This window comes from Phyllobates terribilis, unplaced genomic scaffold (assembly GCF_046119375.1).
Source record: "Phyllobates terribilis strain yellow unplaced genomic scaffold, ASM4611937v1 Scaffold_2__4_contigs__length_985480577, whole genome shotgun sequence".
Taxonomy (NCBI): domain Eukaryota; kingdom Metazoa; phylum Chordata; class Amphibia; order Anura; family Dendrobatidae; genus Phyllobates; species Phyllobates terribilis.
The window spans coordinates 974,140,348-974,163,725 of record NW_027362762.1 but is presented as its reverse complement, the minus strand read 5'-3'; the positions used below and the strand labels follow the sequence as shown (position 1 = coordinate 974,163,725).

Here is a 23,378-nt window from a genome sequence, read left to right as displayed (position 1 = left end):
GGGTCTCTGTGTACCTGCGGGGGGGATCTGGCGTACCTGCGGGGGGTCTCTGGCGTACCTGTGGGGGTCTCTGTGTACCTGTGGGGTCTCTGTGTACCTGTGGGAGCTCTGGTGTATCTGTGGTGGGGCTCTGGCGTGGCATAGGGTCTCTGGCGTACCTGTGGGGGGGCTCTGTACCTGTGGGGGGGCTCAGCGTACCTGCGGGGAGCTCTAGCGTAGCTGCGGAGGTCTCTGTGTACCTGTGGCGGGGCTCTGCGTGGCGTACCTGTGGGGGGCTCTGGTGTACCTGTGGGGGTCTCTGGCGTACCTACGGGGATCTCTGTACCTGTGGGGGTCTCTGGCGTACCTGCGGGGGGCTCTGGCGTACCTGTGGAGGGGCTCTGGCGTGGCATACCTGTGGGGGTCTCTGGCATACCTGCTGTGATGGGCAGTCCCGGTGTAATCGGAGCCGACCTCGGGGCATTTATCTCTTTACCGCTCCCCCAAATTAGACGACATTAAAAGAGATTGTACCGGAGACGTCACAGAATTTATTACAGATTTCAGTTCATTATAATAAGAAAATAGATTTCTGCAAAGAACAAGAATCAGACATCGGAGCCGCGCACTGGGGGGAAAAGAAACCAAAGGTGAGTGAGCGGCAGACGCCCCCCGAGCCCCTCCATCCCCCCCCACATATCTCACCTGAATCAGATCTCCGCTGTACCAGGAGCTCCAGTCGTGAGCGGGGGTCTGTGCTGATCAGTCGGACGCCGGACCCCAAACCTCTGTTGGGTTTTCCCTCAGATTGTCTCTCATAAACGCCTTCAGTTAGGACAAGTGCGGAAGAATCAAGGATAAATCCCAGAATCGTGACGGGAAGGCGCACCACAACTACCAGAATAACCCAGCTAAAACTACACAAAAACTCATGAATGCTATTCCAATACACATGAATATTATCCTCCAGAGCTGCACTCACTATTCTGCTGGTGCCGTCACTGTGTACATACATTACATTACTGATCCTGAGTTACATCCTGTATTATACTCCAGAGCTGCACTCACTATTCTGCTGGTGCAGTCACTGTGTACATACATTACATTACTGATCCTGAGTTACATCCTGTATTATACTCCAGAGCTGCACTCACTATTCTGCTGCTGCAGTCACTGTGTACATACATTACTGATCCTGAGTTACATCCTGTATTATACTCCAGAGCTGCACTCACTATTCTGCTGGTGCAGTCACTGTGTACATACATTACATTACTGATCCTGAGTTACCTCCTGTATTATACTCCAGAGCTGCACTCACTATTCTGCTGGTGCCGTCACTGTGTACATACATTACATTACTGATCCTGAGTTACATCCTGTATTATACTCCAGAGCTGCACTCACTATTCTGCTGGTGCAGTCACTGTGTACAAACATTACATTACTGATCCTGAGTTACATCCTGTATTATACTCCAGAGCTGCACTCACTATTCTGCTGGTGCAGTCACTGTGTACATACATTACATTACTGATCCTGAGTTACCTCCTGTATTATACTCCAGAGCTGCACTCACTATTCTGCTGGTGCAGTCACTCTGTACATACATTACATTACAGATCCTGAGTTACCTCCTGTATTATACTCCAGAGCTGCACTCACTATTCTGCTGGTGCAGTCACTGTGTACATACATTACATTACTGATCCTGAGTTACCTCCTGTATTATACTCCAGAGCTGCACTCACTATTCTGCTGGTGCCGTCACTGTGTACATACATTACATTACTGATCCTGAGTTACATCCTGTATTATACTCCAGAGCTGCACTCACTATTCTGCTGGCGCAGTCACTGTGTACATACATTACATTACTGATCCTGAGTTACCTCCTGTATTATACTCCAGAGCTGCACTCACTATTCTGCTGGTGCCGTCACTGTGTACATACATTACATTACTGATCCTGAGTTACCTCCTGTATTATACTCCAGAGCTGCACTCGCTATTCTGCTGGTGCAGTCACTGTGCACATACATTACATTACTGATCCTGAGTTACATCCTGTATTATACTCCAGAGCTGCACTCACTATTCTGCTGGTGCAGTCACTGTGTACATACATTACATTACTGATCCTGAGTTACATCCTGTATTATACTCCAGAGCTGCACTCACTATTCTGCTGGTGCAGTCACTGTGTACATACATTACATTACTGATCCTGAGTCACCTCCTGTATTATACTCCAGAGCTGCACTCACTATTCTGCTGGTGCAGTCACTGTGTACATATATTACATTACTGATCCTGAGTTACATCCTGTATTACACTCCAGAGCTGCACTCACTATTCTGCTGGTGCAGTCACTGTGTACATACATTACTGATCCTGAGTTACCTCCTGTATTATACCCCAGAGCTGCACTCAATATTCTGCTGGTGCAGTCACTGTGTACATACATTACATTACTGATCCTGAGTTGCATCCTGTATTATACTCCAGAGCTGCACTCACTATTCTGCTGGTGCAGTCACTGTGTACATACATTACATTACTGATCCTGATTTACCTCCTGTATTATACTCCAGAGCTGCACTCACTATTCTGCTGGTGCAGTCACTGTGTACATACATTACATTACTGATCCTGAGCTACCTCCTGTATTATACTCCAGAGCTGCACTCACTATTCTGCTGGTGCAGTCACTGTGTACATACATTACATTACTGATCCTGAGTTACATCCTGTATTATACTCCAGAGCTGCACTCACTATTCTGCTGGTGCAGTCACTGTGTACATACATTACATTACTGATCCTGAGTTACATCCTGTATTATACTCCAGAGCTGCACTCACTATTCTGCTGGTGCAGTCACTGTGTACATATATTACATTACTGATCCTGAGTTACCTCCTGTATTATACTCCAGAGCTGCACTCACTATTCTGCTGCTGCAGTCACTGTTTACATATATTACATTACTGATCCTGAGTTACCTCCTGTATTATACCCCAGAGCTGCGCTCACTATTCTGCTGGTGCAGTCACTGTGTACATACATTACATTACTGATCCTGAGTTACATCCTGTATTATACTCCAGAGCTGCACTCACTATTCTGCTGGTGCAGTCACTGTTTACATATATTACATTACTGATCCTGAGTTACATCCTGTATTATACTCCAGAGCTGCACTCACTATTCTGCTGGTGCAGTCACTGTGTACATATATTACATTACTGATCCTGAGTTACATCCTGTATTACACTCCAGAGCTGCACTCACTATTCTGCTGGTGCAGTCACTGTGTACACACATTACATCACTGATCCTGAGTTACCTCCTGTATTATACTCCAGAGCTGCACTCACTATTCTGCTGGTGCAGTCACTGTGTACATACATTACTGATCCTGAGATACCTCCTGTATTATACCCCAGAGCTGCACTCACTATTCTGCTGGTGCAGTCACTGTGTACATACATTACATTACTGATCCTGAGTTACCTCCTGTATTATACCCCAGAGCTGCACTCACTATTCTGCTGGTGCAGTCACTGTGTACATACATTACATTACTGATCCTGAGTTACCTCCTGTATTATACTCCAGAGCTGCACTCACTATTCTGCTGGTGCAGTCACTGTGTACATACATTACATTACTGATCCTGAGTTACATCCTGTATTATACTCCAGAGCTGCACTCACTATTCTGCTGGTGCAGTCACTGTTTACATATATTACATTACTGATCCTGAGTTACATCCTGTATTATACTCCAGAGCTGCACTCACTATTCTGCTGGTGCAGTCACTGTGTACATATATTACATTACTGATCCTGAGTTACATCCTGTATTACACTCCAGAGCTGCACTCACTATTCTGCTGGTGCAGTCACTGTGTACATACATTACATTACTGATCCTGAGTTACCTCCTGTATTATACTCCAGAGCTGCACTCACTATTCTGCTGGTGCAGTCACTGTGTACATACATTACTGATCCTGAGTTACCTCCTGTATTATACCCCAGAGCTGCACTCACTATTCTGCTGGTGCAGTCACTGTGTACATACATTACATTACTGATCCTGAGTTACCTCCTGTATTATACCCCAGAGCTGCACTCACTATTCTGCTGGTGCAGTCACTGTGTACATACATTACATTACTGATCCTGAGTTACATCCTGTATTATACTCCAGAGCTGCACTCACTATTCTGCTGGTGCAGTCACTGTGTACATACATTACATTACTGATCCTGAGTTACATCCTGTATTATACTCCAGAGCTGCACTCACTATTCTGCTGGTGCCGTCACTGTGTACATACATTACATTACTGATCCTGAGTTACATCCTGTATTATACTCCAGAGCTGCACTCACTATTCTGCTGGTGCAGTCACTGTGCACATACATTACATTACTGATCCTGAGTTACCTCCTGTATTATACTCCAGAGCTGCACTCACTATTCTGCTGGTGCAGTCACTGTGTACATACATTACTGATCCCGAGTTACCTCCTGTATTATACTCCAGAGCTGCACTCACTATTCTGCTGGTGCAGTCACTGTGTACATACATTGCATTACTGATCCTGAGCTACATCCTGTATTATACTCCAGAGCTGCACTCACTATTCTGCTGGTGCAGTCACTGTGTACGTACATTACATTACTGATCATGAGCAACATCCTGTATTATACTCCAGAGCTGCATTCACTATTCTGCTGGTGGAGTCACTGTGTACATACATTACTGATCCTGAGTTACCTCCTGTATTATACTCCAGAGCTGCACTCACTATTCTGCTGGTGCAGTCACTGTGTACATACATTACATTACTGATCCTGAGTTACATCCTGTATTATTCTCCAGAGCTGCACTCACTATTCTGCTGGTGCAGTCACTGTGTACATACATTACATTACTGATCCTGAGTTACCTCCTGTATTATACCCCAGAGCTGCGCTCACTATTCTGCTGGTGCAGTCACTGTGTACATACATTACATTACTGATCCTGAGTTACATCCTGTATTATACTCCAGAGCTGCACTCACTATTCTGCTGGTGCAGTCACTGTGCACATACATTACATTACTGATCCTGAGTTACCTCCTGTATTATACTCCAGTGCTGCACTCACTATTCTGCTGGTGCAGTCACTGTGTACATACATTACATTACTGATCCGGAGTTACATCCTGTATTATACTCCAGAGCTGCACTCACTATTCTGCTGGTGCGGTCACTGTGTACATACATTACATTACTGATCCGGAGTTACATCCTGTATTATACTCCAGAGCTGCACTCACTATTCTGCTGGTGCAGTCACTGTGTACATACATTACATTACTGATCCTGAGTTACATCCTGTATTATACTCCAGAGCTGCACTCACTATTCTGCTGGTGCAGTCACTGTGCACATACATTACATTACTGATCCTGAGTTACCTCCTGTATTATACTCCAGTGCTGCACTCACTATTCTGCTGGTGCAGTCACTGTGTACATACATTACATTACTGATCCTGAGTTACCTCCTGTATTATACTCCAGTGCTGCACTCACTATTCTGCTGGTGCAGTCACTGTGTACATACATTACATTACTGATCCGGAGTTACATCCTGTATTATACTCCAGTGCTGCACTCACTATTCTGCTGGTGCAGTCACTGTGTACATACATTACATTACTGATCCTGAGTTACCTCGTGTATTATACTCCAGAGCTGCACTCACTATTCTGCTGGTGCAGTCACTGTGTACATACATTACATTACTGATCCTGAGTTACATCCTGTATTATACTCCAGAGCTGCACTCACTATTCTGCTGGTGCAGTCACTGTGTACATACATTACATTACTGATCCTGAGTTACATCCTGTATTATACTCCAGAGCTGCACTCACTATTCTGCTGGTGCAGTCACTGTGTACATACATTACTGATCCTGAGTTAAATCCTGTATTATACCCCAGAGCTGCACTCACTATTCTGCTGGTGCAGTCACTGTGTATATACATTACATTACTGATCCTGAGTTACTTCTGCTGGTGCAGTCACTGTGTATATACATTACATTACTGATCCTGAGTTACCTCCTGTATTATACTCCAGAGCTGCACTCACTATTCTGCTGGTGCAGTCACTGTGTATATACATTACATTACTGATCCTGAGTTACCTCCTGTATTATACTCCAGAGCTGCACTCACTATTCTGCTGGTGCAGTCACTGTGTACATACATTACATTACTGATCCTGAGTTACCTCCTGTATTATACTCCAGAGCTGCACTCACTATTCTGCTGGTGCAGTCACTGTGTATATACATTACATTACTGATCCTGAGTTACCTCCTGTATTATACTCCAGAGCTGCACTCACTATTCTGCTGGTGCAGTCACTGTGTACATACATTACATTACTGATCCTGAGTTACCTCCTGTATTATACTCCAGAGCTGCACTTACTATTCTGCTGGTGGAGTCACTGTGTACATACATTACATTACTGATCCTGAGTTATATCCTGTATTATACTCCAGAGCTGCACTCGCTATTCTGCTGGTGCAGACACTGTGTACATACATTACATTACTGATCCTGAGTTACCTCCTGTATTATACTCCAGAGCTGCACTCACTATTCTGCTGGTGCAGTCACTGTGTACATACATTACATTACTGATCCTGAGTTATATCCTGTATTATACTCCAGAGCTGCACTCGCTATTCTGCTGGTGCAGACACTGTGTACATACATTACATTACTGATCCTGAGTTACATCCTGTATTATACTCCAGAGCTGCGCTCACTATTCTGCTGGTGCAGTCACTGTGTACATACATTACATTACTGATCCTGAGTTACCTCCTGTATTATACTCCAGAGCTGCACTCGCTATTCTGCTGGTGCAGTCACTGTGTACATACATTACTTTACTGATCCTGAGTTACCTCCTGTATTATACTCCAGAGCTGCACTCACTATTCTGCTGGTGGAGTCACTGTGTACATACATTACATTACTGATCCTGAGTTACATCCTGTATTATACTCCAGAGCTGCACTCACTATTCTGCTGGTGCAGTCACTGTGTATATACATTACATTACTGATCCTGAGTTACATCCTGTATTATACTCCAGAGCTGCACTCACTATTCTGCTGGTGCAGTCACTGTGTACATACATTACACTACTGATCCTGAGTTACCTCCTGTATTATACTCCAGAGCTGCACTCACTATTCTGCTGGTGCAGTCACTGTGTACATACATTACATTACTGATCCTGAGTTACCTCCTGTATCATACTCCAGAGCTGCACTCACTATTCTGCTGGTGCAGTCACTGTGTACATACATTACATTACTGATCCTGAGTTACATCCTGTATTATACCCCAGAGCTGCACTCACTATTCTGCTGGTGCAGTCACTGTGTACATACATTACATTACTGATCCTGAGTTACATCCTGTATTATACTCCAGAGCTGCACTCACTATTCTGCTGGTGCAGTCACTGTGTACATACATTACATTACTGATCCTGAGTTACATCCCGTATTATACTCCAGAGCTGCAATCACTATTCTGCTGGTGGAGTCACTGTGTACATACATTACATTACTGATCCTGAGTTACATCCTGTATTATACTCCAGAGCTGCACTCACTATTCTGCTGGTGCAGTCACTGTGTACATACATTACATTACTGATCCTGAGTTACATCCTGTATTATACTCCAGAGCTGCACTCACTATTCTGCTGGTGCAGTCACTGTGTACATACATTACATTACTGATCCTGAGTTACATCCTGTATTATACTCCAGAGCTGCACTCACTATTCTGCTGGTGCAGTCACTGTGTACATACATTACATTACTGATCCTGAGTTACCTCCTGTATTATACTCCAGAGCTGCACTCACTATTCTGCTGGTGCAGTCACTGTGTACATACATTACATTACTGATCCTGAGTTACATCCCGTATTATACTCCAGAGCTGCAATCACTATTCTGCTGGTGCAGTCACTGTGTACATACATTACATTACTGATCCTGAGTTACCTCCTGTATTATACTCCAGAGCTGCACTCACTATTCTGCTGGTACAGTCACTGTGTACATACATTACATGACTGATCCTGAGTTACATCCTGTATTATACTCCAGAGCTGCACTCACTATTCTGCTGGTGCAGTCACTGTGTACATACATTACATTACTGATCCTGAGTTACATCCTGTATTATACTCCAGAGCTGCACTCACTATTCTGCTGGTGCAGTCACTGTGTACATACATTACATTACTGATCCTGAGTTACATCCTGTATTATACTCCAGAGCTGCACTCACTATTCTGCTGGTGGAGTCACTGTGTACACACATTACATTACTGATCCTGAGTTACCTCCTGTATTATACTCCAGAGCTGCACTCACTATTCTGCTGGTGCAGTCACTGTGTACATACATTACATTACTGATCCTGAGTTACATCCTGTATTATACTCCAGAGCTGCACTCACTATTCTGCTGGTGCAGTCACTGTGTACATACATTACATTACTGATCCTGAGTTACATCCTGTATTATACTCCAGAGCTGCACTCACTATTCTGCTGGTGCAGTCACTGTGTACATACATTACATTACTGATCCTGAGTTACATCCTGTATTATACTCCAGAGCTGCACTCACTATTCTGCTGGTGGAGTCACTGTGTACACACATTACATTACTGATCCTGAGTTACCTCCTGTATTATACTCCAGAGCTGCACTCACTATTCTGCTGGTGCAGTCACTGTGTACATACATTACATTACTGATCCTGAGTTACATCCTGTATTATACTCCAGAGCTGCACTCACTATTCTGCTGGTGGAGTCACTGTGTACATACATTACATTACTGATCCTGAGTTACATCCTGTATTATACTCCAGAGCTGCACTCACTATTCTGCTGGTGCAGTCACTGTGTACATACATTACATTACTGATCCTGAGTTACATCCTGTATTATACTCCAGAGCTGCACTCACTATTCTGCTGCTCCAGCCGCTCCCTCTCTCCTCACACACATATTATACATATATACACAATAATAACTATCTACACTGTGACATCTGGTCCGGTTACCAAACAAATAATAACAATATAATAAACAATAACCGACAAATTATATACAAACTAATATATACATTCTTTTTTTTTTTTTTTTTTTTTAATAAATAAAATAAATGCTAACTATACAAATATATACAAGACAAAACAAAACCCCCCACACTCGAGCCCCCCAGTCCCTCCCCGGCACTGACCTGAGAGCTGCTCCTGCGCCTCATGCCTCAGTCCAACGTCCATAGGACAGATCAGGCAGTGCCAGTTTTTCACCCAAATAACCAGTGTCCCACAAGATGAACCCACCTCCCCCCTTTTCCCTCCACCCAACCTAACACCTCCACCCAAACCCATATATACAATATATACAGAAACACACAATACAATAACCACAACTGACAAAGCCCAAGTTCGGCGCCTGCAGCCCTACATCACTGTCTACTGATCAATAAAACAAAAATCTATGGTGTCAGCAGCAGCCCACCACCAGGAGAGGAGACGACCAGACTAGGGCACACTAAAAGAAAAGCCCCTCCAGAGGAGAGCGGCCCTCCGTGTACCCAGTCTCTCATACTCCAGAGAACGCACCTTCACCAGGTCGCCAAGTATGGTCCTAAACACATCGTCCACTGGGAGGATTTTCCGCTGCGTCGATACTAAGCACCGTGCGTTCCACGTGTGATACCTAACCACTGCGCTAACTAGAAATAAGGTGCAGCGGTCCCGACCACCCAGGTCCCCGAATGCTCCATAGGCCCATTCCGCATAAGAGAGACCGGCCAGCCGGGGCCAGCCAATGGAGGCGCCCACCCTGTTGTACACCTCTGTGTTAAAGGGACAACGAAGCAGGAAGTGGTCCATGCTTTCAAGCATGGTACCACAATGCTCCCGAGGACAGTTCCTGTCCTCAGAGCTCCTACACTTCAGATTGTCCCTCACACACAGTTTCCCATGGAAGCAGCGCCAATCCAAGTCCCAAACCTTCGAGGGGATCCTGATAGAATTCAAAAGATGCAGACCCACCCCAAGATCCCGACTTGGGCAATCCCTGAGCGCCAGAGGCCTCTGAAAATGGGTCAAAAGAACCCTTTTGTCAAGGAGCTTCCTTGGCAGAGTCCTGACCTCCCACATTCCCAGACCCCACCGGCGAATTACCTTCAGAACCACAGTAGCGTAAGCCGGGAGATGTCCATGCGGTGTGCGGAGATCCTTCACTTGCCCTCCTGTCTCCCATTCCTGGAAGAAAGGCTGAAACCATCCCTTACAGGAGAATACCCACGGAGGAGCCCTCTCTTTCCAGAGGTTTGCAATATTGATCTTAATGAAGGTATTCACAAGGAATACCACAGGGTTGACCATACCCAACCCTCCTAGTCTCCTCGTACGGTAAGTAACCTCCCTCTTGACCAGGTTCAGTCTATTCCCCCATAACAGTTGGAAGAACAAACTGTAGACCCGAGTCCAGAGAGGCTCCGGCAAGATGCACACACTGCCCAGATAGATCAGCAAAGGGAGCAGGTAAGTTTTGATCAAGTTTACCCTTTCCCTGAGGGTCAAAGACCAACCCTTCCATTGGTTCACTTTCTGAGTGGCGATCTTTAGCCTGCTGCCCCAGTTTTGTTTGGGGTAATCCCCCTGGCCAAATTCGATGCCAAGAACTTTTGCAGAGACTTTGGGTTCTGGAAGGGTGTCCGGGAGATCAAAACCAGGATCTCCTCCTCCCAGCCAGAGACTCTCACACTTATCCCAGTTGATCTTAGACCCGGATGCCTCAGAGTAGCGATTTACCTCTGACATCAGCCATTCTGCCTCCCCATCAGAGGAAACAAAAACGGTGACATCATCGGCATACGCCACCACTCTCAGAGTGGCTTCCGGTTCTGCCCGGTCCATCCCGATCCCAGCCAACGGTCCACGCTCCACCCTCCTAAGAAGTGGGTCAATCGCAAACACATACAGTAGCGGGCTCGAGGGACAACCCTGGCGAACACCACACCCAACCTCAAAAGAGCTGCCAATCCAACCGTTCACAAGCGGGAAACTCTCTGCCCCAGCGTACAAGGTCTTAAGCCAATCAACAAACCCCCCCGGCAGGCCATACCTCAGAAGGACAGACCAGAGGTACTCATGACTAACCCGATCAAACGCTTTTGCCTGGTCCAATGACAGCATGTACCCCTTCCAGTGGCCAGCCCTACCCTGCTCCACCGCCTCTCGGACACAGAGTACAGCACTAATTGTACTGCGGCCCGGAACAGAGAAATGCTGGGCCCCCGAAAGGAGCTGGGGTGCAAATTTCACCAGCCGATTAAACAGCACCTTTGCCAAAACCTTCCTGTCGGCATTGAGAAGCGCTATGGGACGCCAATTCTCAATGCAAGATGGGTCCTTAACCTTTGACAAGATGATCAGGGCAGACCTCCTCATTGACTTTGGCAGAGTGCCCGAGGAAAGACACTCATTGAATACCTCAGTCAAGAGAGGAACCAAGGCGTCCTTAAAGGTCTTATAGAATTCAGATGTTAAGCCATCTGGACCAGGAGATTTCTTTAGGGCAAGCCCTTCAATCGCCAACTTAACTTCCTCTTCCCTGATCATCTCTGTCAAAACACCAAGAGAGGGGTCTACCCCTGGTTCGGGGACGGCTTCAGCCAGAAAAGCCGACATCTCATCCCAATCCAGATCCCTCTTCCCCAAGAGGTGCGAGTAGAAGGATCTGACGACCTCCAGGATCCCTGATCTGGATCTTTTCAGGGACCCCGCAGTGTCAACCAGTCCTGTAACAACTTTACTATTCACTGACATCTTGCAGTTTCTGTAAGGGTCGGGCGAGCGGTACTTCCCGTAATCCCTCTCAAAAACCAAAGATGCGTGTCTATCATACTGACACCTCATTAGCAAAGATTTCACTCTGGAGATCTCCTCGCGGCTACCTCCAGTTGAGACAAGATGCTCGAGTTTCCTCCTCAGGCCCTGATACAGGCGGTACCTGTCCAGGCTCCTGAGGCTCGAGAGCTGGCGGAAGAATCTCGCCACCCTTTTCTTAAACATCTCCCACCACTCTGACTTACTACTACAAAGATCCAGTATGGGTACCTGGCTCTGAAGAAAATCCTCAAAGGACTGTCTTATCTCCGCTTCTTCCAAGAGAGACGAATTGAGCCTCCAAAAGCCTCTTCCCATCCGGGGGGGTCTCTGTAACATTCAGGGAAAACAAAATCATACAGTGATCGGAGAACTCCACCTCAACAACAGATACTGCTGAAGAGACGGCTTCCTCCTTTAAATAAAACCTGTCTATCCTGGACCTACAGTTACCTCTATGATAGGTGAACCCCTCGTGGCCTGCGGTGTGCCGGATGTGGACATCCACCAGGCGAGCCTCACTAGCTATACTATTAAGGGCGACGCTATCATAAGTCAGCTTGTCTCTGGAACCTCCTCTATCCCGGGGCCTCGTGACAGTGTTGAAGTCCCCTCCAAAGACGACCTGCCGACTCGTAAAAAGGTAGGGCTTGATCCTCGTAAAGAGACACTTCCGGTCCCACTTAGATTGGGGACCATAGATGTTAATGAGCCGAAGCTCTTGTCCCTTCATGAGGACATCTAATATCAGGCACCTCCCCATTTCTAACTCAATAACCCGTCGGCATTCTACCGGTGCGGTAAAAAGGACCGCCACTCCGCTATACGGCTCGGCCGCAAGAGACCAATAGGAGGGCCCGAGTCTCCACTCCCTCTTAGCTATAAACACCTCTGCCATATTTGGCAGCCTGGTCTCTTGCAAAAAGAAAATGTCAGCTTCAACCCGGCTGAGAAAATCAAAGGCCGCAAATCTAGCCATATTTGACTTAATGCTGGCGACATTAATGGACGCCAGCGTCAACGGAGTGGGTGCCGCCATCATTGGTGATTGAGTTAGATGGCTTTCTTCTTCCCACTCCCCTTATCCTCTGCCTCAGAGGAGGAATCCTTCCCCATCTTTAATGACACAGAGGTGTCCATTCCAGCATTTTTCCTTCTTTTCTCGTCCTCGTCTCCGGACTCTGGGCGAGTCCCTCCCCCCAAGGACCTTGCATCCCCAGGAGAAGGAGACTCGGCGCCCCCTGTAAGCTCCGCTGAAGCCGGAACCTCACCCTCAGCCTCCTCCTCAGAGGAAGAGATGTTATCAAGGGCTTGGAACCGGTTAGAAAGACCAACCAGAGGGGAGTCGGTTTTACCTTCCTTAGGTACAGGGGTCTCAAACACGCGGCCCGCGGGCCGCATGCGGCCCCTGAGGCTGCTTTATGCGGCCCGCAGGCACAGACCCCTTGATGATCCCGACCTTGTCCAGGAGGAGCCGCCGACAGCAGCGCTGAATTGCCGCACAGAGACTGTTTCCCAGCACTGCATTTCCAATGCCAGCCGCCGGCCAATCAGAGGCCAGCAGCTGATATCTGCGTGTCGGCGCAGCGAGTATGACGTCATTGCCATATGCAGATGTCAGCTGCTGGCCTCTGATTGGCCGGCGGCTGACATTGAAAATGCTGTGCTGGGAGACAGTCTCTGTGCGGCAATTCAGCGCTGCTGTCGGCGGCTCCTCCTGGACCAGGTCGGGATCGTCAAGGGGTCGGACTCTGTGGTGCCTGCGGGCCACATCTGCAGGAAGGCCGCCGAGGGAACGGAGGACAGGTGAGAATCATCTTTTTTTTTTTTTATGTGTGTGAAGAACAGGGGGCACATAGCCACAAGAGGGGACCTGGATGGGGCACATAGCCACAAGAGGGGACCTGGATGGGGCACATAGCCACAGGATGGGAACCTGGATGGGGCACATAGCCACAGGATGGGGACCTGGATGGGGCACATAGCCACAAGAGGGGACCTGCATGGGGCACATAGCCACAAGAGGGGACCTGGATGGGGCACATAGCCACAAGAGGGGACCTGGATGGGGCACATAGCCACAAGAGGGGACCTGGATGGGGTACATAGCCACAAGAGGGGACCTGGATGGGGTACATAGCCACAGGATGGGGACCTGGATGGGGCACATAGCCACAAGAGGGGACCTGGATGGAGCACATAGCCACAAGAGGGGACCTGGATGGAGCACATAGCCACAAGAGGGGACCTGGATGGGGTACATAGCCACAGGATGGGGACCTGGATGGAGCACATAGCCACAAGAGGGGACCTGGATGGGGCACATAGCCACAAGATGGGGACCTGGATGGGGCACATAGCCACAAGATGGGGACCTGGATGGGGTACATAGCCACAAGAGGGGACCTGGATGGGGTACATAGCCACAAGAGGGGACCTGGATGGGGTACATAGCCACAGGATGGGGACCTGGATGGGGCACATAGCCACAAGAGGGGACCTGGATGGGGCACAGAGCCACAAGAGGGGACCTGGATGGGGTACATAGCCACAAGAGGGGACCTGGATGGGGTACATAGCCACAGGATGGGGACCTGGATGGGGCACATAGCCACAAGAGGGGACCTGGATGGAGCACATAGCCACAAGAGGGGACCTGGATGGGGTACATAGCCACAAGAGGGGACCTGGATGGGGTACATAGCCACAGGATGGGGACCTGGATGGGGCACATAGCCACAAGAGGGGACCTGGATGGGGCACAGAGCCACAGGATGGGGACCTGGATGGGGCACATAGCCACAGGATGGGGACCTGGATGGGGCACATAGCCACAGGATGGGGACCTGGATGGGGCACATAGCCACAAGAGGGGACCTGGATGGGGCACATAGCCTCAAGATGGGGACCTGGATGGGGCACATAGCCACAAGAGGGGACCTGGATGGGGCACATAGCCACAAGATGGGGACCTGGATGGGGCACATAGCCACAAGATGGGGACCTGGATGGGGCACATAGCCACAAGATGGGGACCTGGATGGGGCACATAGCCACAAGATGGGGATCTGGATGGGGCACATAGCCACAGGATGGGGACCTGGATGGGGCACATAGCCACAGGATGGGGACCTGGATGGGGCACATAGCCACAGGATGGGGACCTGGATGGGGCACATAGCCACAAGATGGGGACCTGGATGGGGCACATAGCCACAAGATGGGGACCTGGATGGGGCACATAGCCACAAGATGGGGACCTGGATGGGGCACATAGCCACAGGATGGGGACCTGGATGGGGCACATAGCCACAAGATGTGGACCTGGATGGGGCACATAGCCACAGGATGGGGACCTGGATGGGGCACATAGCCACAGGATGGGGACCTGGATGGGGCACATAGCCACAGGATGGGGACCTGGATGGGGCACATAGCCACAGGATGGGGACCTGGATGGGGCACATAGCCACAAGATGGGGACCTGGATGGGGCACATAGCCACAAGATGGGGACCTGGATGGGGCACATAGCCACAAGATGGGGACCTGGATGGGGCACATAGCCACAGGATGGGGACCTGGATGGGGCACATAGCCACAAGATGTGGACCTGGATGGGGCACATAGCCACAGGATGGGGACCTGGATGGGGCACATAGCCACAAGATGGGGACCTGGATGGGACACATAGCCACAGGATGGGGACCTGGATGGGGCACATAGCCACAAGATGGGGACCTGGATGGGGCACATAGCCACAAGATGGGGATCTGGATGGGGCACATAGTCACAGGATGGGGACCTGGATGGGGCACATAGCCACAAGATGGGGACCTGGATGAGGCACATAGCCACAGGATGGGGACCTGGATGGGGCACATAGCCACAAGATGGGGACCTGGATGGGGCACATAGCCACAGGATGGGGACCTGGATGGGGCACATAGCCACAGGATGGGGACCTGGATGGGGAACATTACTACAAGATGTTTGCCATTATTACTATATGATGCTAATTGTAAGACAATATTACTGAATGTGGCCAATTGGGGGAAACAAAATTGTAAAAATCAAAAAAATAAAAATAAAGCATGAAAAAATATTGGGCACTAAAAATGCTGTTTTATATGTAAACTAAAGTAAACACAAAAAAGTGCACGTTTATCATCACCACATCCATAACGACCCAAGCTATAAAAAAATAAACACGGAAAAAATGTTCAAAAGGTGTATACAAAAAAAAAATGGTATCACTAAAAATGTCTCATTGAACAAAGAATGCGGCCCCCCAAATTCAAATTTTTTCCATGTGCGGCCCATATGCCCAGCCGAGTTTGAGACCCCTGCTTAGGTACCTTGGTCAGAGCAGGAGAAGATGTTTGATCTCCCTTCTTTTTCTTCTTTTTGGTGCCGAGCTTACGCTTGTTCTCTAGCCACCGCTTATTATCCTCATCCATACTTTCATAATGGGAGGATTCTGAGGCAGAGGCGGTTTCCTCCCTGTGGATCCTCCTGACCTCCTCATCCAACTCATCATCTCTCGGGGCCTCAGCAGCAAGACTGGCATCGAGGACAGGGGCTGCCCCGGTAGTCTGGGGCTCGCCCCGCTCCCTCTCCTGTCTGCGCTTGTCTAGACGCCTCAGCTGGGAGGCGTCTTTTTATTGCTTTTCTTCCCTGGCCCCTCGGCTCCCCCACCCCTGCTAGTTCCCTCCCCAGCAGAATCGGCCTCACGGCTTACTCCCACCGGGGTCTCGACTGCATTAGCGAAGGAGCGAGGACAACGGCTGAATGGGTGGCCTAACTCACCACACAGGTGGCACCTAATCTCCACACAAGAGGTGGCAAGATGGCCGACACCCCCACACAACGCGCATTTCTGCACGGTGCAGTTTGCACTGAAGTGTGTGGGGTCGCCGCACCTGTGACAGAGCTTCGGTTGCCCCTGGTAGAAGACCAGGATACGATCTCTACCCAGGAAGGCAGACGATGGAATGTGGGCAACCGTACCACCTGAACGCTTACGTTTTACCAAAAACGTCCAGGCCCCTGACCAGATACCAAACTCGTTGCGGTTTTTCTTTGGCATCTCCACCACATCTCCATACCGACCAAGCCACGTCATGATGTCATAGCAAGAAAGCGACTCGTTACGAGTCATCACGGTCACTTTCTTGATCTGGTTTTGGCGAGACACTGCCTGAACGGCAAAATCTCGCCAGCCGGGCTCATTTTTTGCCAACTCATAATTCGACCAGAAGAGCTGAAGCCCCTCCGGCCGAACAAAGCTGACATCAAACTCAGGCGTGGAATAGGGATGTATCAAGGCGTAGATGTCAATCGCCTTGAAGCCCATCCTCAGCAGGAGCTCCACAACTTTAGACCTTGGCGGACATGCATCACTGCCCCTCCACCGAAGACGGACCACATTCCTACGCACACTGCCTGGCCCGGCTGTTGGGAGGGACCACACTGTATCCCCCCCTTTTTGCTCTCGGAAGGCCCTGAGGCCATGCCTCTCTATCCAGAAGGATAGATCAACCTCTCGACCCTCTACCATTAGTGATCTCTCCCCCTTCTTTAGAGCCTCCAGAAGGCGCCGTTGCAACATGCCGTCCCCAAAGCCCGGAGACGAGGATGATGCCCTATTTGCCCCGGAGGTGACACTGGCATAACTCTGGACTGGTGTTGCCACCCCCGGGGGGGCAACCGGACCAGTGACCACATCAGCCCCAACAGTATCACCATTACCCACCTCCATCTCACCCTCCACCAAACCAGCAACCACACCACTAGACAATGAATTAGCCTCATTCACCCCCACCACCACATTCATTCCTGCTGGACGAGTAACAATGGCAGATGACATTTTGACCTCCGCATCAGGCACAAGGGGCTCAGTCACCTCCATGGAACTGGAGGCGACCTCACCCCCGGTCTTATGTGTGCCCTCCACATCATTGGTCGGTAATTTCCGCTGTTTGGCATTCGGTATAATGTGCCGCTGATCTTTAGCTGCTGTTAGGCGCCGCTGATCTTTAGCATCAGGATCTTCCGGACCAGCGACGCCAACACAAAATAGCACTTTCGTGGGAGGATCGGAACGCTCAGCCCCAACTGCCCCCTCACACTGCTGCCGCTTCTCAACTAAGTGATCAGTGGCAACAGCATTCAGAGGTGCCGAGGCTACCGGAGCTGCCCCCGACACCGGGCCGCTCCCCCCTCCCACTGAGGAGCGCACCACAGCATCGTGGCCTGATGGAACGCCCGCCGCCGGGCCGCCCTCACTGTCCAGCCTCTCGGCTGATGCACCTCCTGCTACGTCCCCACTACTACAAGCAGAGACGGAGCTCTGCGCCTCACTACCGCGCTCTGTAATCTCCCCGCGCCTTTGCACCGGATCCACAGCAGAACCCGGGCTGGGCTGGGCAACGGGGCTTATACAGCGAGCTGAGCCTGCCGCCGACTCAGGGGGTACAGGGAGGGGGGCATATACGTATCTTACCGCCTCCTGCAGCTTTGGCTTGGTCTTCTTTGCCTTTTTGTGGCCCCCAGGTGCCTCTTCTGGTAGATCGTCACCAAGATGGAAGTTTTGGAGGCACACTGGGGACTCCAGGAGCTTAATCTCCGCCATTAGCGCCCCTCCCTGGCCGCTGCTGTCACTGTCCTCCCCAGAGCCGGCAGAACTGCGACCGGATGTCACTGTCGCCTGTCCTGCAGGGAGCTCGCTGCACGTGGCCTGCGGGTGACTTTGCAGGCTGCCAGGTGGGGCTTCCTGCTGGTCATCATCACTCTCATCATCCACCTGGCTCTCAGGCTGCAGCCCCATCTGCCTTTGCTCTCTGGTATCAGCCATTTCTCTGTAGCGGTCTTCATTTATTAGCTTTTCCTTGAATGGACCACTCTGCTCCCTGATGGTGGCTTTCCTAAGTTCCAGGAGATGAATTTCACTGGTCAGTCTTTTCATCTCCGCTTGGAGCTTGGCCTTCCTTGATTTGGAGGCCCCTGCAGCTTTTGCACTTGTGCAGCGCAGCTCCTCCCGGAGCCTCCTGATGAGCTTACTGGCATCTTCATACTCACGGAGGTGGATCATGACCCGGGAGGCATAGGTGGACACAGACTCCCGGGGTCCCTGCAGCGCCCAACCCCCCTCAGGGAGGTCGGCCTCACCTCCGTGAGCACTCAGCTTTCCTCCGGAAGGAGCGCCATCTTGCACGCCGCTGTCAGGCTTTTCCTCCATGCTGGAAGCCTTGCGGCTTCTAGGGGTCTCCACAGTCCCGGGGGGAGTAGGAGCCACATTGCTGCAACTCCTGGTGGAGCGTCTCATCCCCGAGTCCTCTGATGTGCAGGCCGGTTGCTGGTTTCTTCTGCCCCCCGCCGGCCTGGTTCGGGAAGTAGAAGCCTGGGACTTGGCTCCATCACTCATCCCAGAAACTCGCTCCCTCCCTGGGAAAGAGAGAAAGCAGGTCCCCAGGTGGAGAGGTGTTGGTTTCTCAGAGATCAGGAGCTCACAGCAGGATCTGCAGCCACCACACCCGCAATCACCACACTGACTAGCAGCTGATCAGAGCTGCACCCAGTATGCTGCTGGTGCAGTCACTGTGTACAGACATTACATTACTGATCCTGAGTTACATCCTGTATAATACCCCAGAGCTGCACTCACTATTCTGCTGGTGCAGTCACTGTGTACATACATTACATTACTGATCCTGAGTTACATCCTGTATTATACTCCAGAGCTGCACACACTATTCTGCTGGTGCAGTCACTGTGTACATACATTACATTACTGATCCTGAGTTACCTCCTGTATTATACTCCAGAGCTGCGCTCACTATTCTGTTGGTGCAGTCACTGTGTACATACATTACATTACTGATCCTGAGATACATCCTGTATTATACTCCAGAGCTGCACTCACTATTCTGCTGGTGGAGTCACTGTGTACATACATTACATTACTGATCCTGAGTTACATCCTGTATTATACTCCAGAGCTGCGCTCACTATTCTGCTGGTGCAGTCACTGTGTACATACATTACATTACTGATCCTGAGTTACATTCTGTATTATACTCCAGAGCTGCACTCACTATTCTGCTGGTGCAGTCACTGAGTACACATTGTCTGTTCCCCCGTGGTGCATATTTCGGGGTGCTATCTCCTCTATAACCAGTTCCCTGACTATGGGGTGTACCGGTGCCCCCGTCATGTGACCCCTCTCGCGGTTGTTAGGGAAGGATATTGGCCGTCACGGGGAGGTGCAGCGTCTCCCCCTCGCTCCGGATCTGGATGCAGTGGGAGCAGTCGGCGGCCCCCTCCGACCCCTCCAGGCCCACGGCCATCGCGAAGATCTCCACGTCCAGCCGCCTCTGCATCCCTGCGGCCACCTGCGGAGAGAGGACGGTCAGCAGAGGCCCGAGCGGTCACCCAGGTACAGCAGGAGGCACTTACCGGCCCCGGGGCGCACGTGACCCTCAGTCCGGTGCCGGGCGGCGGCTGCTTCACACGGAACCTGCCAGAGAGAAGGATCGTGAGAGTGGAGGAGCAGCGTCCCACCTGTGCCGACCCCCAGGGTCAGGGGTCAGGCTGCACATTCCCAATACCGCTGCTGGCTGTCACTGGAGCTTGTGCGCTTCCACCGACATGTGCAGACCTTGTACTCCTCACAGCTGACCTCCGTTACAGTGTATCACAGCAGGCCAGCCATCATCAGCCGCCTGGACGCCATGTTACCTGCACTGACACATTGTAACAAACCTTCACCTCACTGAGGATGATACAAGTGGAACAAATCCTCAGCTGTGAGAAGTGATAGGGGGCGAAACCCCGTCCAGTCCTAGATGTAAAGAATATCAGTCCCTGAGATCCGGTAATGAGGAAGGTCCATAGCGACGATGGGGGCAGCAGCACGAGAATACTGGGGGGCCGGCAGCACGAGAATACTGGGGGGCCGGCAGCATGAGAAATTAGGAGGGAAAGGGAGGGAACGGTGAGGACGATGGGGGCGGCAGCACGAGAATACTGGGGGGCCGGCAGCACGAGAATACTGGGGGGCCGGCAGCACGAGAATACTGGGGGGCCGGCAGCACGAGAATACAGAGGGGCCGACAACATGAGAATATAGGGGGGGACGGGGAGGGAACGGTGAGGACGATGGGGGCAGCAGCACGAGAATATAGGGGGGGGGGCGGGGAGGGAATGGTGAGGACGAAGGCGGCAGCATGAGAATATAGGGGGGCCGGAACCACGAGAATACTGGGGGGGCCAGAGAGGGAACAGTGAGGACGATGGGGGCGACAGCACGAGAATACAGAGGGGCAGGCAGCACGAGGATACAGAGGGGCCGACAGCATGAGAATATGGGGGGGCGGGGAGGGAACGGTGAGGACGATGGGGGGCGGCAGCATGAGAATATACGGGGGACGGGGAGAGGACGATGGGGGCGGCAGCACGAGAATACTGGGGGGCCGACAGCATGAGAATATAGGGGGGGGCGGGGAGGGAATGGTGAGGACGATGGGGGCGGCAGCATGAGAATATAGGGGGGCCGTCAGCAAGAGAACACTGGGGGGCCAGGGAGGGAACAGTGAGGACGATGGGGGCGGCAGCACGAGGATACAGAGGGGCCGACAGCATGAGAATATAGGGGGGAGGGGAGGGAACGGTGAGGACGATGGGGGCGGCAGCATGAGAATACTGGGGGGCCGGCAGCACGAGGATACAGAGGGGCCGACAGCATGAGAATATAGGGGGGGACGGTGAGAGAACGGTGAGGACGATGGGGGCGGCAGCACGAGAATACTGGGGGACCGGCAGCACGAGAATACTGGGGGGCTGGCAGCACGAGAATACTAGGGGGCCGGCAGCACGAGAATACTGGGGGGCCGGCAGCATGAGAATATAGGGGGGGCGGGGAGAGAACGGTGAGGACGATGGGGGCGGCAGCACGAGAATACTGGGGCGCCGGCAGCACGAGAATACTGGGGGGCCGGCAGCACAAGGATACAGAGGGGCCGACAGCATGAGAATATCGGGGGGGGGGGGGAGAGAACGGTGAGGACAATGGGGGCGGCAGCACGAGAATATAGGGGGGCCGGCAGCACGAGAATACTGGGGGGCCGGGAGCACGAGAATACAGAAGGGCCGACAGCATAAGAATATAGGGGGGGACGGGGAGGGAACAGTGAGGACGATGGGGGCGGCAGCAGGAGAACATAGGGGGGCCGGGGAGGGAACAGTGAGAACGATGGGGGCAGCAAGAGAATACAGGGGGGGGCTGGCAGCACGAGGATACAGGGGGGCCGGGGAGGGGACGGTGAGGACGATGGGGGCAGCAGCATGAGGATACATGGGGGCCGGGAAGGGAACGGTGAGGACGATGGGGACCGGCAGCACGAGAATACTGGGGGGCCGGTGAGGACGATGGGGGCCGGCAGCACGAGAATACAGGGGGGCCGGGGAGGGAACGGTGAGGACGATGGAGGACGGCAGCCTGAGAATGCAGGGGGGCCAGGGAGGGGACAGTGAGGATGATGGGGGCAGCAGCACGAGGATGCAGGGGGGCTGGGGAGGGAATGGTGAGGACGATGGGGGAAGGTAGCACGAGAATATAGGGGGGCCGGGGAGGACGATGGGGCCGGCAGCACGAGAATACAGGGGGGCCAGGGAGGGGACAGTGAGGACGATGGGGGCAGCAGCCTGAGAATACAGGGGGGGCCGGGGAGGGAACGGTGAGGACGATGGGGGGCGGCAGCACGAGAATACAGGGGGGCCGGGGAGAGAACGGTGAGGACGATGGGGGCAGCACGAGAATACAGGGGGGGCCGGGGAGAGAACGGTGAGGACGATGGCGGCAGCACGAGAATACAGGGGGGCCGTGGAGGGAACGGTGAGGACGATGGGGGCAGCAGCCTGAGAATACAGGGGGGGCCAGGGAGGGAATGGTGAGGACGATGGGGGAGGCAGCAAGAGAACTTAGGGGGGCCAGGGAGGGAACGGTGAGGAAGATGGGACAGCAGCACGAGAATACAGGGGGGCCGGGGAGGGAACAGTAAGGACGATGGGGACGGCAACATGAGAATATAGGGGGCCCGGTGCATCAGATGGATAGAACGAGGATCCGCAGGGGCACAATAAGGGCGGGGCTCGCTGAGCGGGGGCACAACTAGGGCGGGGCTCATTGAGCGGGGGCACAACAAGGGCAGGGCTCGCTGAGAGGAGGCACACTAGGGCGCGCTGAGCAGGGGCACACTAGGGTGCAGCTTGCTGAGCAGAGGCACAACTAGGGCGCAGCTTGCTGAGCGGAGGTACATTAGGGCGCGGCTCGCTGAGCGGGGGCACACTAGGGCGGGGCTCGCTGGGCAGGGGCA

General features: G+C 51.7%; 1 protein-coding gene across 1 annotated transcript in view; it reads right to left on the bottom strand.

Annotated features, from left to right (window-relative positions):
• Positions 1–507: 507 nt before the first annotated feature.
• SPAG17 (sperm associated antigen 17) overlaps positions 508–23,378 on the bottom strand; it is a 531,742-nt gene continuing 508,871 nt past the window's right edge. The window contains exons 44-47 of the mRNA XM_073668734.1: positions 20,461–20,521; positions 20,252–20,396; positions 685–819; positions 508–607 (exon numbers count right to left, since the gene is read on the bottom strand). Of these exons, the coding sequence (XP_073524835.1) occupies positions 588–607; positions 685–819; positions 20,252–20,396; positions 20,461–20,521 (361 nt within the window). The 3' untranslated portion in view covers positions 508–587. The remainder of the gene's footprint in view (positions 608–684; positions 820–20,251; positions 20,397–20,460; positions 20,522–23,378) is intronic.